Source organism: Diachasma alloeum, unplaced genomic scaffold (genome assembly GCF_001412515.2).
Source record: "Diachasma alloeum isolate Michigan unplaced genomic scaffold, Dall2.0 Dall_scaffold_01354, whole genome shotgun sequence".
NCBI lineage: Eukaryota > Metazoa > Arthropoda > Insecta > Hymenoptera > Braconidae > Diachasma > Diachasma alloeum.
Window position 1 is genome coordinate 31015 of NW_021681457.1, and position 16793 is coordinate 47807.

Below are 16793 nucleotides of genomic sequence, written 5' to 3' on the forward strand. Positions count from 1 at the left end.
CCCATTTCCCCGATTATTGCAAATATATTCATGGAACACTTCGAGAACGAAGTATTGAAGTCAGCACCTCAGAAACCTACTGTATGGTTCAGGTATGTGGACGATACCTTTGTCATCTGGCCACATGGAAAGACTGCTCTAACTCAATTCCTGGAGTTCTTGAATACTCAGCACGTGAGCATCAAGTTCACTATGGAAGTTGAACAAGATAGATGTCTTCCATTCCTAGATGTCCTGGTTCGACGCAACGAAGATGGCACTCTAGGCCACCAAGTATATCGCAAGCCAACCCACACAGATAGGTATCTTAATGCTACCTCTCATCACCTCCCCTCCCAGAAGAATTCCGTTATTAGCTCCCTAATGTATAGAGCACTCACAATCTCTCAACCCTCCAACGTTGACAGTGAAGTTGAACATCCTGAGATAGCTCTAACCAAGAATGGATATAACATCCAACAAATTCGGAAGGTCAAGCAGAAGCTACAGAGCAAGCTCTCATCTCCCGAAGAGGAAACTAATCCTGAGGAAAACCAGGAAAGACCAAAAGTGGCCCTCCTCCCCTATCTGAGAGGCACAACAGAACGCATAAGTAGAGTACTTGGTAAACATAACATTTGAACGATCTTCCAGCCTCCAAAGAAGATCGGACAGATGCTGCCAAGTGCAAAGGATCCAAGACCACCTCTGAGTACACCAGGAGTGTACGAGATCCCCTGCTCATGCGAGAAAGTGTACATTGAAGAAACCGGGAGGAAGATCAGTACACGGATCAAGGAACACTGGCGGTGCTCCAAATACGGTCACTTAGAACAGTCTGCCCTGGTTGAACACTGGATGGACACTGGACATACTATTCAGTACGACCAAGCCAGAATGTTGGCCAAATCTCAAGGGTATTTCGACAGGAAATACCGAGAGGGTTTGGAGATTCAGAAAAACCCTAACAACCTCAACAGGGACAGATGATATCAAGTGAACCTCATTTGGAAAACAGTCCTCCCGGTTTTTTAATTGACCAGCTGATCAAGTAAAAACATATGATTGGCTGACCACCCCCCCTCCTGTAGCGCCTCGCTACATCCACACTGGGACGCGTATCGCACCGCTCTCATACACACACACCTGAGGAACACACGCACGTCTCAGGTGTCGCAATCGCTCCCCCGCTAGCAGGAATTAGTCGTCCGGCTCTCGCCGATCGGTGGACATCTCCACCTCATCTGTATATATATATTCATTACGACTCATGTACATACATTCATACCGATAATAAACTAATCAGTTTAGCAACATTGCCTCGCGTAGTGATTCGATACCTTCCCGAACAACCACCACCTCGAATCCTACACCCCCTGCCCCTTCCCACACGACCACAAGGGAAGGCATATAAGGACTACCCCTAGACATCGGAGCTCAGAATCGGAGCTCATAGCCCTAAAGATGCCGACTGCAATGTTTGCGAAACGTCGGCGCAACGCTGAATCCAAACGCGGCATCCATCCGGAAGCCCAAGATGAAGTAATAAGGGATTGGTCAGGTACTTTTTTCTAAAAATACAATTAGCCATCGGCTAGCCATCCATTACAAACTAATCTCACTCATGAACAGCCTTGTCCTTAAACATTATCACTTCCATATCACGAAAATTCACTCATAATAGTACGATTGTGTTCATTAAATCAGTGGAATTAACACTTCCTTTTTCGACGAGTGAAGCGTTCGCGAGTTTCATTCGCTGCATCTTCGAAATCATTCATCAACGTCTTCAGCGAAATGCAATTCTGCAACGTGGATTCGTCTGATGAACTCCTTAAGATCCATTTGAAAGCTTTGGGTTTGCGCTTAGCTAGCTTGGAAATATCCTCGCTCAACTCCTTGGTGTCAACGTCAGAGGTTGTCGATTCCTTTGATTGGATTTCGATTGCCGAATGCTGACACGATGATTTACTCCAAGGAAAAGTGTTGCCAACCATTTCCTCACATTGGCCATATCCGTTTCAGCGTAGGTGATCCTGGCTGAACTAAAAATGATATAGGCCCATACACAGCAATGAATCCCACAGTTTCCACTTATGGGATTGCCTTCGAATTGGTAAGGAATATCCTTCCGACATTTTACGTCCCAATGACGCCACTCTGGAGCTGGTGAGTTTGACAATTTGTAAATAATATCAACATAGTTGCGAATGGAATCCAGTAATGCAATGTTTGGTAGAGAATGGGCTGAATCTAAATAAATCATTTTCTTCTCGAAAAAATTCACCAATAGCAGGGATCAATGAGCGTTGCTAGTATTTATAGGAATCAGCCAGCTTTGATTTTTCCAAATGCCATTTTTTAATCCACCTCGAATGCATCCTTCAATGAATTCGCCACCTTTTAACCCATTGACTGACCAAAGTGGTAAAATGTATCGGTGTAAGGAAAGCGGGGGGCAGCCAGTCAAAGCGCTGTCTCTCACTGTAGTGGTGGCATACGCAGGTAGTTGTACGTCGGTGAAGCCGAGAGTTTGGGACGTCTCAATGTGTACGTATTCTCCCCGGGCTAAGAAATTTCTTTTATAAATGAAAATTCAGTTGTCCACTAATAACTTTTCGATCTTTTTTTTTTAATTTTCAATACAGTTCTGAAAGTTTAAAAACAAAAAGAAACAAATAAATGAGTAATTTAAGGTTAGAAAAGGTAAATACTCTTATATTGGAATAAATAATAGCCTGCATTTATTTATCATAATTTATCAGAAAAAATACTGTCAATGACTAAAAAAAAGAAGTTATTGAAATGATTCAATGATTATAATTGAGATCTGGAAGGGTATTCGAAGAAAAATCCCTGAATTTTCAAAGTTAAATGCAGCTGTGTTTCGATCAAATTAAATGCCGAATTATCTTGATAATGAGTGATTCTAGAAAAACATGTCAAGAGACATTGTTTGGTGAGGAACTAGGCTTAGGGTGGATGTGGGAGAAAAATATGGAAGGAGATGCTGGAAAATTAATGATGGCACTAATTATAAAAATATCACTATTTATTCGTGGGATCGAACCACGTTGTTAATAATTTGTACACTCTTCGGTAAATTGTCACTGTTGATAGTCTGCAATTTTAATAAGGTTGAATCAGNATGATGGCACTAATTATAAAAATATCACTATTTATTCGTGGGATCGAACCACGTTGTTAATAATTTGTACACTCTTCGGTAAATTGTCACTGTTGTTAGTCTGCAATTTTAATAAGGTTGAATCAGTGAATTTAGTTGAAGTTTAACTAATTATTGTGGTGATGTACTGAACGAAACGTTGATCTTAAAAAGACTGGTGATGTACTTGGTTACTAGTGAGCTAGGTGAGGTTCAAGAAGCTACTGTACTCGGTGAGGTGCAATGTAAGACTTCTACAGGTGATCGAGATAGACTTGTACGGTGAGGCTAAGCCTAAACTGATTCGCGCGTGTTTCGGTCACTTATGACTGATAACCCGAAGGGTCCCGGAGATTTTCGAAGTAGGCCGAGCTAGTCGACCAGAATGTTCTGGAATTTTAGTTGCGTTCCAAACAGACATTTTTTGTCGCAAATTTTCTCAGCTACAAAAAAGGTCTTTTGACATTTTCCTCTAAGATCATTTGTTCCTGAGATAAATGCACAATTACCCAAAAAAACTGAATTTGACTTATTACCATTTACCACTTGGTTACTGATTTGTTGTATTTTTAATTCCTCATTTTATTCATAGAATCATCTCAAAAAGTATCTTAGGGAATTGTTCATCAACCTAGCATTTTCGTGTAATAATTAACAGGTGGACGACGAAAATATGCCAAAAGTGCAAGAGAAACCACAGAGAGCTAAATCTGCTCGGATTAATCCTCTCAAATCCATAAAGAGGAAGAAAAACACTGTGCAATCAACGAAGAAAACCGTAAAGAAGGTAAATAAAGAGAACAGCACACCCAATGCTGAAAGCCCAGATGATTATGATAGTGACAACTCTGAACGTCCATAGGACTCAGTCAGTGAATCTGGTGATGATGATAACGAGAAAGACACTTGAACTGGACTGGACCAAGGACGTTGTTGATCACCCAGTGGAAAATTTCTCTCTAAGCAGAGGACCACGCCATGAGTTGCCACCTGATGCTATCGAGCAAGATTATCTGGGTTTATTTTTGGAAGACAGTTTTTATGAAAATATTGTTACCGAAACTAGCAGACATGCAGAATATTGCCAACGCACTAAAAATTATACAGACAAGAGATGGAGACCTGTCACAGTTCCTGAAATCAAAGCCTATATTGGAATCCAAATCTACATGAGAATAGTTCAACTACCGACAATAGAACATTACTTCTTTGGAGATTTTGTTCTTTGCCCACTTATTTCCAATACAATGACGTTCCACCGTTTCTATCGTATTGGAAAATACCTCCATTTAGCTGATAAAGACACTCCAACAAGTCATCCATTGTACAAAAATCAAGCAGCCCTAGACATCTCCAAAAAAATTCCTGATTATTTTCAACCTGATAGAGACTTATCCGTTGATGAAGCCATGATGGCATTTTATGGGAGGCTGGGTATAAAACAGTATATGCCTGCGAAGCCTATCAAATGGCGTATCAAAGTGTGGGCGACTGCTGAGGCTGAGAGTGGGTATATGCTTCGACTCAGAGTGTACTTGGGTAAGAAGGAACCGAAGCAAAATGAATTGTTGTTGGAAGAGGAGGTGGTCATGGACATGACTGAACCTTTTGTAGGCAAGAAACATCACATTTTTTTTTGATAAATTTTTTTCACTTCCACTCGATTGATTCGACTGCTCGAGAGAAATTTATATGCTTGTGGAAAAATTAGAACTAACAGGAAAGGATGGCCCGTTGACTTACGCAAACCAGCATCTTTGAAATTGAAACCAGGTGACTGCATACAACGACAGAAAGGCAAAGTGACAGCTACTCTACGGCACGACAAGAGAGATGTTGCGATAGTTTCTAACAATTGCAATCCACTGGGACGTGTAGAAAGGAGTAGAAAGCAAAAAGGGGGTGGTACTACCACTGTACCATGTCCCCAACCTGTCGTAGTCTATAATCAGGGCATGGGTGGTGTTGATCTGGCTGATCAACACCGATCATACTACCCAGTTGGGTGTAAAAGCAATAAATGGTAGAAGTACGTATTCTATTTTGTGATTAACGTTTCCATCATAAATGCTTTCATCTTGCACGTAAATACCACTGCAAAGACTCAGAATAGAGGAACGAAGAATCAGTTGCAGTTTAGGGAGCAAGTGGTGAAACAATTAATTGGAGATTATACCTCTCGCAGGCGATTGGAAAATCCCAAGGGCGAAATTTTTCTCGTTCACCAATTAACAGCCACCACTTCAAGGAACTGTATGGTATGTGCTCAGGAAGGACGTAAAACCAAAGGAAACTATCGAATACGTACAAGTTGGGAGTGCCTGGGGTGCCAAATGGCCATGCGTAAAATACCATGTTTTACCAAAGTTCATCAGACAGAAGATCCCAAAGTATCCACTTGAGACTGTGATAAAATGTACTTTGAAATAAGAAAGATATACCCGAGTGGAAATTCTGTTCAGGTCTTAATCAAAAACTGATCAAGTCCGATCCGAAATTCTGATCAGGCGTGTTACGCCTCTGCCTTAGGTTTTTCCACTAGGGTTTCTCCGCCTTCCATCTTTAGGCATTACTTAAATTTAATTTTTTGAGAGAAAAAATTAGTAACTTCCTAGCCGGGAATCGAACCCGGGACCTCCCAATGTCGCGTCGGGTGCTCTTACCATCTGAGCTACCAGGACACTTATGAATTTCACTCTCAAATTGACTCATACCCGAGTGGAAATTCTGTTCAGGTCTTGATCAGAAACTGATCAAGTCCGATCCGAAATTCTGATCAGGCGTGTTACGCCTCTGCCTTAGGTTTTTCCACTAGGGTATAATTAGAATATAAGAATACTGCACCAAAACTGTTCATTGATGCCAATTACATTAACTGTATAACATTGTTAAACATTCAATAAAAATGAGAAGAAAAAGATAAGAAAATAAATATCAAGGACTGTTTGAGGTGTAAAAGCCTCCATTCTATTTTCAAATTGCTCTCTCAGATACGTCCCTAAGCGCGCCATCCCCACTACCATCTGCCGCCGACTGGCCGGAGAGTGGGGAAGCGCTTGGTCAGTCAATGGGTTAACACCATTTCTGAGAAAAACGAATCGAGATACGCGGTAGCGGCCAAGAAGTTTTAACCGACTGAGCAAAACATTAGGTTTGACCGACTGAGCAAAACATCCGGCCGAGAGCACCGCGTATCTATATACGACAGAACTTCCCCCTCTACTACCTCTAAATGATTTATATTCGGTATAATGAAAACGGGACGACAAATCGGGAAAGTTTCGTTAGTTACATTATATAAATCGCCTATGAGCTTTTCAACGGTGTAACTATGGTATTTTTTGGATTAACAGTAAAAAAGATAGGCGCATAGCAACGAATTGGTATTCACATTCTCGCGATTCACATTATAAAGTGTGAGAATCAAGTTGTAACGTTGGCAGCGCCGGTCCAACTGAGCTTCATATCCAACGTTGAAGTGTTGCCACCAGTGCATTTGAATATGGGTTGTGATGTTATCATGGAGAACCACAGAAAATGTTCTTCTTCACGTTAAATCACTTATTAGAATGAAACGGAAAATCGACTCGGTGTTCTATTTTCTTTTCTCTCGTCGAAAATTCGAATTTCATCCCGCCATATATATATTCATATGCGGACCTTGGACATAAAGGTAGTTTATGCACTGTTTATGAGGTTATCGGTTTATGTTTGGAATGTGACAAAAGGGAGATGTGTCGAAAATATTGTGTGATTAAGTATTAAATGTCCGTGAATAGTTAAATTTGAAAAGAAAATATTTATTTTTCTCCGAGTGTAACAGAAAATGTTTTCATTCCATGGAAAAAAATTCACTAAATTAAGTGACAGTGAAATGCGAACAATTTTGTGATTATTTAGGAAAAATTAGTAGGAGACGGTGGGATTAAATGGACACTTTGAACCCTTTCCAGGAGATCTCTGTTTATCATCAGAAGTCTTACGTTTTGTTGGAGATCGGCACGATTCATAATATTAGGATCATTTTCTTTGTCTGAAGATAGAGAGACTGTTTTACGGGTCCGGTCCCTGTTGCGCTTGAAAATATAATTTGCCTTCGATGGTGATAAAATACGATGATGATTTCGAGGTGAACTATGAAGCTTTGGTGACCTGGGTTTTCCATCTGGCAGTGAAGGAGATACTACAAATTGGACAAAATCATACGACGAAATTAGGTATAGGAACTTTTTCGAAAATCACCAATCCTCCCAGTCATGCAACTTACCTGCATGGTGATTGATTTCCGAAGAATCTGTTTGATTATTATTATTAATATCGGAATTTCTGTTCAGATCGTTTTCTTCTAGAATCCTGTCTCGTGCAGTATATTGGTTTTGATTAACAGTGAAAAAAAAATAGTGATAACAGTCGACTTTGATGTCATCTCTTTTTGAATCTTTTTCCAAACTTCATCGTTTCGGTTTTTCACCGCACCATCGATAGTGAAAATATTAAAAATTTTCGCGGCTTTCACCAAATCCTCTTCGTCAATTTTTAGTGGTCTCCTACCACGCGAACCAGAGGATGACATTGCAAGTGAGAAAAGAAGAGGATTTTTCGTTCATGAAGAATATTATCAGTAAAGACCAATCAAAATATTTACAAAACATGAGCACAATGAGCAGTTCATGCAGTACTAAGGAGATGAAAAAAAGAACAAAAGAACCGATAGTTTCTTAAAACACTATTTCAAGGGATGTATCCGGACACTTCCTCAATAATCCAACTGTAAACTAAAATTGACAAATAAAATACAACAATTCACTATTCTTTGATCAAATCATTCCAGCCACATGCCCCCTGAATATAATTGATATATTCATTCCGAAGTTACAGAATCACACATAATAAACACAAACTATCCGTGCCCCCAATATCATTGAAACCGAAACCGGCAATCCTCATGCATCTTAACCTTTCTCACTGACAATACTGCATCAATTCAGCACAACCGAATTTCTGTGTCTCTGTGGGTTTTGATAAATTTATTCAGTACACAATTCGACTAAAAAATATAATGAATATACCTTAAAATAATTATTTATCACTCAGTACTCTCTGTAATGTCCTTTGTCCATGCAATCGGCGCGAGTACGTTAGATTTTCGGGGACCGTTTCTGCGCCGGGAGAATGAGGGATCGTGAGTGGGGAGTGACAAGCACAAACCCGCACGCGCTAGCCCCCAGTGGCAAAAGTGAGAATGATCACCCAGGTATGTGGGGGTCTGTTCTCTGTCAGTGTACCGTATGAAGCGGTAGAAGCAGGACGTATAGAGTAGCACTTTTCAGTACAAGTAATGATATGCTATTCTAAAATTAGAATTGCATGTGCGACTTTTTCGATTCATTTAGGTAATTTTGGTATGATATGAAAAAGATTGCTGACCAACACAGTTTGCGAGCAAACAATTCTCCAATGTTCCGTCACCTTCGGGAGAAATTTGAAAATCATTTTTTGCATTACATGGGGGTGATAATACTCGAGAGCGGTATCTAAGATGACCTCCCACATTCTCGGTTTGGTCACCCTTGGGAGGATAGTGGTCAACTTTGCTGAGAATAAATTTCCTTAATTAATCAATGAATATTGCTTAATCGATTTTCTTCAATTTTGGGGGGACTCGGGGTGATCTCCGAAATGTCCTCTCAACTTTCCAAAGTATTGTCACGTTTACGAGGACAATTTTCAACTTAGCTAAGAATAGATTTGCTTACTTAATCCATAAATATTTGGTGATTATCAAATTTTATTTTGGGGGGGGGGGGAATTCAAAAGTAGTCTTAGAGAAGTCTTCCCAAATCCTCAACGTTTTGTCACCCTTGGGAGTACAGTGATGAACATTACTCAGGATGAATTTCCTTAATCAATCAATTAATATTTGTTGATTGACTTTTTTTTCTGGGGAGTGACAAAACTCGACAGTGATCTTTGGAATGTCTTCCTAAATTTCCAAAGTATTGTCACCTTTGGGAGGACAATTTTCAACTTAGCTGAAAATAGATTGCTTAATTAATGCTCAATTCATTACTTAATATTTGATTTATCTTTTTGTATCCATTCCTGAGGGGCGAGATAACTCGGGGGTGGTCTCTGAAGTGTCCTCTCGAATTCCCAAAGTTTTACCACCTTTGTGAGGACAGTTATTATTTTTACTGAAGATAAATTTGCTTAATTAATTGATTAATATTTGATAATTGACTTTTTTCTTTTGTTCAGGGAGGTGACAAAGTCGAGGGTGATCTCTGGAATGTCCTCTCAAATTTCCAAAGTATTGTCACCCTTGGGAGGACAGTGATCAACTTTGCTGAGGATATGTTGCTTAATTAATAAATGACTATTGGTTAATTCATTTTTTTTAATTTCTTGGGGGGGGGAGGGGAAAAATTCAAAAGTAGTCTCTATGATGTCCTCTCAAATTCCCAAATTATTGTCAGCCCGGGGAGGATAGTTGTCATATTTACTGAAGAACAATTCCGTAAATTAATCAATTAATATTTTTTAATTTACATTTTTCATTTCTGGGGGGTGATAAATCTCAAGGATGGTCTCTTTAATGTTCCCTTAAATTTCCAAAGTTTTGTCACTCTTGAGAAGACAGTTATTAACTGTGCTGAGGATAAATTCCTTCAATTAATTAATTAATATTGGTTGATTAATTTTTTTTTATTCTTGGAGGGTGAGAAACTTTGAGGTTGATGTCTGAAGTATCCCCTCAAATTTCCGAAGTATAGTCACCCTTGGACGGACAGGTATTATCTTCACTAAAAATAAATTTCCTTAATGAATCAATTAATTTTTATTAATTGATTTTTTTTCATTTCTGGGGGGTGAAAAAACTCGAGGGTGGTCTTTGGAATGTCCTCTCGAATTCCCAAAGTTTTGTCACCTTCCAGAAGACAATTTTCAACTTACCTGAGAATAGATTGGTTAATTAATCAATTAATATTAGTTAATTGACTTTTTTTATTCCTGGAGGTGACAAAACTCTAGGGTGGGATTTGGAATGACCTCTCAAATTTCTAAAGTTTTGTCACCTTTGGGAGGACAATTTTCAACTTAGCTGAGAATAGACTGATTAATTAATCAATGAGTATTAGTTAATTGACTTTTTTTATTACTTCTGGAGGCTGACAAATCTCAAGGGAGGTCTCTGCAGTGTCCCCTCAAATTTCTAAAGTGTTGTCACTTTTGGGAGGACAATTTTTCACTCAATTCAGAATACATTGGTTAATTAATTAGATATTATTTGTTAATTGACTTTTTTTATTTCTGGGGGGTGACAAAACTCGAGGGTGGTATTTGGTATGTCCTGTCAAATTTCCAAAGTTTTGTCACCTTTGGGAGGACGATTTTCCACTCCGTTCAGAATAGATTGGTTAATTAATCAATATACGTTTTTTAATTGAGTTTTTTTTATTTCTGGGGGGGACAAAACTCGAGGGTAGTCTCTGGAATATCCTCTCAAGTTTCCAATGTTTTGTCACACCCTTGAGAGGATAGTTATCGCTTTAAAAGAAACTGCACCCCCATTTTGAGCCCCATTTTGAAATTTGTGCTCCTTTGCTCCCCTCAAATAACTTAGTTTCGTCAGGTTTTGCCACCCTTTATTAACCCTCTAATTAATTTTTTTCAACCAAAAACACGGTTGAGCATGAGAACCCCTGCGTTCCTATTCTCCGCTATCGTATTCTCTGTTAATGCCACTCCATGATTCTTTATCATATCAAAAGACATTTTAAAAAAACAGAATCATCCCAACTGATAGTTTTGAAAATGTAATATTCAAGTACTCGAGAGATTACTTGAATATTGCATTTTATTACATATTGACGAACGATTGTCAATTTTTCCTTCCAAGTTTAAATTGAAAATTTGTTTTTCAATTCCATTAGTAATTTAAAGACATTGCAAAAAATTACAATTTGTTTGACTCAACTCGCCCCCGAACAAATTGACTCGTTTTAGTTTCCCGAATTTGTGGTTTGAATGTTCGTTATTATTTGAATACTAAAAATGAGGAAATTTGGCTTTGAAAGTCTGACCTCCATTATTACAATTGCGATAGGGGTGATCATTACAACAATTTTGGTTGGAATGTTGATGAGAATTAATGTGATAAATGCTTGAGACGTTTTGATTAGAGTTATTGTCAAGCTCCGTCAAGCCAGGCAGCCATGGTGCTCGGATCGACTCGGTCAATAGCTCGAAATTACATGCTTTTAATAAGCTTTTTTTCTGTGCAAACCAAACATTTTTTGCTCAAATAATGTAGGCGTAAAATCGATTTTTCGGATTTGGGCGTTAAGCTAGGCGGCCAAGTCATCAGAATTGGCTCGAAAACCACGCTGAGACATCTTTCGATTTATAAGCCAAATTTTTCCGGGAAATCCCATATGGGCTGGAAAATGGGCACATCCAAGGTCATTACATAGGCCTGCTGTCTGGCCCAGAATTATCAGCTATTTATAAGCTAATTTTCTGTGCGAAGCAAAAATTTTCTTCTGAAATATTTTGGGCCAAAAGTCAAACTTAATCGCTCAATTTATCAAAGTGGGCTAGAAAATCAGCCTGAAGTATCTTCTTTCCTGTGTTGAGAAAATCATGAAAATCCCAATTTTTCCGTTAAATCCCAATTGTGCTGGAAAATGGGCACATCCAAGGTCATTACATAGGCCTGCTGTCTGGCCCAGAATTATCAGCTGTTTATAAGCTACTTTTCTGCGCGAAGCAAAAATTTTCTGTCCAAATGATTTGGGCCAAAAGTCAAACGCTAGGATTTTGGCGTCTACCTAATCGCTCAATTTGCCAAAATGGGCTAGAAAATCAGCCTGAAGTATCTTCTGATTTATGAGCTAATTTCCTGTGTTGAGAAAATCATGAAAATCCCCATTTTTCCGGGAAATCCCATATGGGCTGGAAAATGGGCACATCCAAGGTCATTACATAGGCCTGCTGTCTGGCCCAGAATTATCAGCTATTTATAAGCTAATTTTCTGTGCGAAGCAAAAATTTTCTGTCCAAATATTTTGGGCCAGAAGTCAAACTTAATCGCTCAATTTGTCAAAATGGGCTAGAAAATAAGCCTGAAGTATCTTCTGATTTATAAGCTAATTTCCTGTGTTGAGAAAATCATGAAAATCCCCATTTTTTCGGGAAATCCCAATTGGGCTGGAAAACAGTGTTACCAGATCGTGACGTCACCCCATTAAAAATTGTACAGGTTTTGGCTATAAATCGCCAAAATCTGGCAACCCTGCTGGAAAATGGGCACATCCAAGGTCATTACATAGGCCTGCTGTCTGGCCCAGAATTATCAGCTGTTTATAAGCTACTTTTCTGCGCGAAGCAAAAATTTTCTGTCCAAATGATTTGGGCCAAAAGTCAAACGCTAGGATTTTGGCGTCTACCTAATCGCTCAATTTGCCAAAATGGGCTAGAAAATCAGCCTGAAGTATCTTCTGATTTATGAGCTAATTTCCTGTGTTGAGAAAATCATGAAAATCCCCATTTTTCCGGGAAATCCCATATGGGCTGGAAAATGGGCACATCCAAGGTCTTTACATAGGCCTGCTGTCTGGCCCAGAATTATCAGCTATTTATAAGCTAATTTTCTGTGCGAAGAAAAAATTTTCTGCTCAAATATTTTGGGCCAAACATTAAACTTAATCGCTCAATTTGTCAAAATGGGCTAGGAAATTAGCCTGAAGTATCTTCTGATTTATAAGCTGATTTCCTGTGTTGAGAAAATCATGAAAAACCCCATTTTTCCGGGAAATCCCATATGGGCTAGAAAATGGGCACATCCAAGGTCATTACATAGGCCTGCTGTCTAGCCCAGAATTATCAGCTATTTATAAGCTAATTTTCTGTGCGAAGCAAAAATTTTCTGCTCAAATATTTTGGGCCAAAAGTCAAACTTAATCGCTCAATTTGTAAAAATGGGCTAGAAAATCAGCCTGAAGTATCTTCTGATTTATAAGCTAATCTCCAGCTCATATGGGATTTCCCGGCAAAAAGGGGATTTTCATGATTTTCTCAACACAGGAAATTAGGTTATAAATCAGAAGATACTTCAGGCTGATTTCTTAACCCATTTTGAACGTCCATAAAGTTAGTGGAGCAAGGTCGAAAATGTTTTTTTTTTGTCAAAATTATGTGCTTTTTGTTTTTTGGTGCTCGAACAAAAAAAATGGTGCTCCATCCCTTCGGGAATTAGGGGTAAGTCGTGGAAAATGAGGGATGGTCGGAAAAAAATTATGCCATAATTATGTGCTTTTTACGTGCTTTCGGTTCCTGTGAAAGGACAGGCAGGATGGGGGCTGATTTGGGAGAAATAGCCCTTCTAGGGGAAAATTACTTTTAGGGGTTGAAAGCCCGGATTAATGGTAGCAGCTATAAACAGTAAGCCATGATTATGTGCTTTTTACGTGCTTTCGGTTCCTGTGAAAGGACAGGCAGGATGGGGGCTGATTTGGGAGAAATAGCCCTTCTAGGGGAAAATTACTTTTAGGGGTTGAAAGCCCGGATTAATGGTAGCAGCTATAAACAGTAAGCCATGATTATGTGCTTTTTACGTGCTTTCGGTTCCTGTGAAAGGACAGGCAGGATGGGGGCTGATTTGGGAGAAATAGCCCTTCTAGGGGAAAATTACTTTTAGGGGTTGAAAGCCCGGATTAATGGTAGCAGCTATAAACAGTAAGCCATGATTATGTGCTTTTTATGTGCTCCAAGAAAAAGGCGCAGAAAAAAGGGTAAAGAGGCCCGCATGAGGAAAACCGCCCATCTAGGGAAAAATTCAATTAGGGGTGAATAAAATAATATTGGTGATTAAAGCGTCATACTATGAACTACAATTATGTGTTTTTTATGTGCTCCAAGATAATTGGTCGAAATAATGGAAAAGATGGAGCCTCTTAGAAGAATCGACTTCCCACGCTACAATTGAGGTCGCAAATGCGATATCCCTGGCGTTATTTTTTTTGGTTTCGATTAATCATATCAAAAAAAAAAACGTGTTTTCGAATATTGACGTCGACAATATTCGTGCTCCATCCGGTAGCTGGAAAATACCCCCACGTCAAGCGGAATTGCTCGAAACCTATATGACGTGACCCAAATGGTTTCCAATGTAACTTTCTACACAAAAAACAATATCGATGGANTGTTTTCAAAATCCGCCACTCAAATTATTCGTGCTCCTCGTTTTGTAGGAGAAAGGTCTTCAGGTCGACCTGATGTGATTGTAGCACATTATCTCATGGGACACTTTGTCCCAAAAAATTATGTGCTACACATTGGACAAGGCTATTAAATACGTGCTCCACCCCCTTCCATCATGGACAGATCAGGTGTACTGGTGACCGTCAGCAACTTTGCTGCGGTCGCCACCTTTTTTTTGAGGCATCAATCAGACCGAAAAAATATGTGTTTTCGAAATCCGCCACTCGAATTATTCGTACTCATCATTTTGTAGTAGCAAGGTCTACAGGTCGACCTGATGAGATTGAAGCACATCATCACATGGGACACTTTGTCCCAAAAAATTATGTGCTACACGTTGGGCAAGGCTATTTAATTCGTGCTCCAGTTCCTGTCATCGTGGATAGATCAGGTAGACTGGTGACCGTCAGCAACTTTGCTGCGGTCGCCATCTTCTTTTGTCGTTCTCCATTTTGTTCGAAAATCATGTGTTCTCCGTTTCTGGTACTAGAAAGAGTCGTACTATATGGGCCATTCCGCCAAATATCGTCCGCAAATTCGGCCTCAAAATTTTCGATAATTTTTTTTTGCTTCTTTGTACTACTTGTGTATAGAAATAGTATATTGTGCATCAAGGGCTGAAAGTCATGTTTTCCCGACCCTTGCAAAGGATCGGGAAACACTCGAATAAGAAAACACTCGACTTATTAAACGGCGCGACATAAAATTTGGTTTTAGTATTCCATAAGGGATTGACTGTCGTAGCCGCAGAATTTGACAAAAATGGATGATGATGAGGAAAAAAACGACATGGATATTTGTGATAACTTCACATTCATTAAATAGATTATTTCATGAATCATTTTTCAGTGTTAATCCCAGTGTTTTAGGACCACAATCAGAGAGTGGAATAGTACATTTCGATACTAGGGCGTGGAGAATATTTCTGGCGAATATGAAATTACAGGACAGGCCCGAGCCGAGTTCTATAATCATATTCGCCAGAAAATGTTCTTCACGCCCGTGTATCGAATAATATTTTTTGACACGACGTACGTGGGCGGTGTTTCACGCATTGAGTGTCAAAAATTGTATTCCTCCCCTCCTTCCCCCTTCCCGCCCTCCCCGTAACGCTGATAGAGACATAGTAATTTGAGAGGAAATGAAGAAAGGATTAAGTTGAATGACAAATTGTCGACCACTCGGAGTTCATTATTAACTGAATATTTTCAAAAATTGTTTATAACTATAGTCAGTTGAGTGTCCTCAACNTTCTCATGTTTCCTATGAAGTTTTCGAGAAATATTTCCGATTTTCGAGAGAATTCTGCGGTTTCTGCGAAAATTCCTAAAAATTCTCCAGTTTTCGAAAAAATTACAAGGATATTTACAGTTTTCAAACAAAATTCGAGGAAATTCTAGGGTGTCCGAGCACGTTCGAAGAAATTCTTCAGTTTTCTAGAAAATTCCAGAAAAAACCCNGTGTCCTCAACCAATTATTCAATCGTGCTTACCAATAATCCACGTGCTTACTCTCAAGTGATCTTTACGTTTCAATATTGAGCCTGATACGGCCGTCGGTACTCCAGATGACATTCCAGATATTTCGAAGAGAAAGACTGCTGAGTTTAACCCTAGTCTGGTCACCTGACGGGAAAATGCGACTTTAGTCACCTTCGCGGGAGAGTGCCGCCGTGTTATTTAGGCTCCAGCGTTGCCGAATCCACAATTTTTTTCTCCGAGAATTACGGATGCAATTTTGAAAAAAAAAATACTAGAATTTTCCAGATGCTTCAATTAAATTAAATTTTTCTCAAATTTTCCCGGTCAACCAGTCGATAGCAAGGTGAATAAAACGACGTGTTGCGGCATTTCCCTCGCATGGTGACCAGTTTAGGGTTAAACAGCTCTTGAATAGCAACAAAGTTGCTGACGGTCACCAGTCTACCTGATCTATCCACGATGACAGGAACTGGAGCACGAATTAAATAGCCTTGCCCAACGTGTAGCACATAATTTTTTGGGACAAAGTGTCCCATGTGATGATGTGCTTCAATCTCATCAGGTCGACCTGTAGACCTTGCTACTACAAAATGATGAGTACGAATAATTCGAGTGGCGGATTTCGAAAACATATATTTTTTGGACTCAATGGTGTCCCAAATAAAAAAATGGCGATCGCGGCAAAGTTTCTGACGGTTATTAGTATACCTAATTCCTTCATTATGATGAAAATTCAGGTACAAATCCATCGATATTGTTTTTTGTGTAGAAAGTTACATTGGAAACCATTTGGGTCACGTCATATAGGTTTCGAGCAATTCCGCTTGACGTGGGGGTATTTTCCAGCTACCGGATGGAGCACGAATATTGTCGACGTCAATATTCGAAAACACGTTTTTTTTTTT

At 39.3% G+C, this 16793-nt stretch overlaps 1 protein-coding gene across 1 annotated transcript; it reads left to right on the forward strand.

Annotated features, from left to right (window-relative positions):
• Nucleotides 1–4392: 4392 nt before the first annotated feature.
• Nucleotides 4393–9514, forward strand: LOC107046402 (piggyBac transposable element-derived protein 4-like). The gene is made up of 2 exons (XM_015269011.1): nucleotides 4393–4755; nucleotides 9404–9514. Exons 1-2 carry the CDS (start codon nucleotides 4393–4395, stop codon nucleotides 9512–9514), a joined length of 474 nt encoding a protein of 157 aa, XP_015124497.1.
• Nucleotides 9515–16793: the final 7279 nt, after the last annotated feature.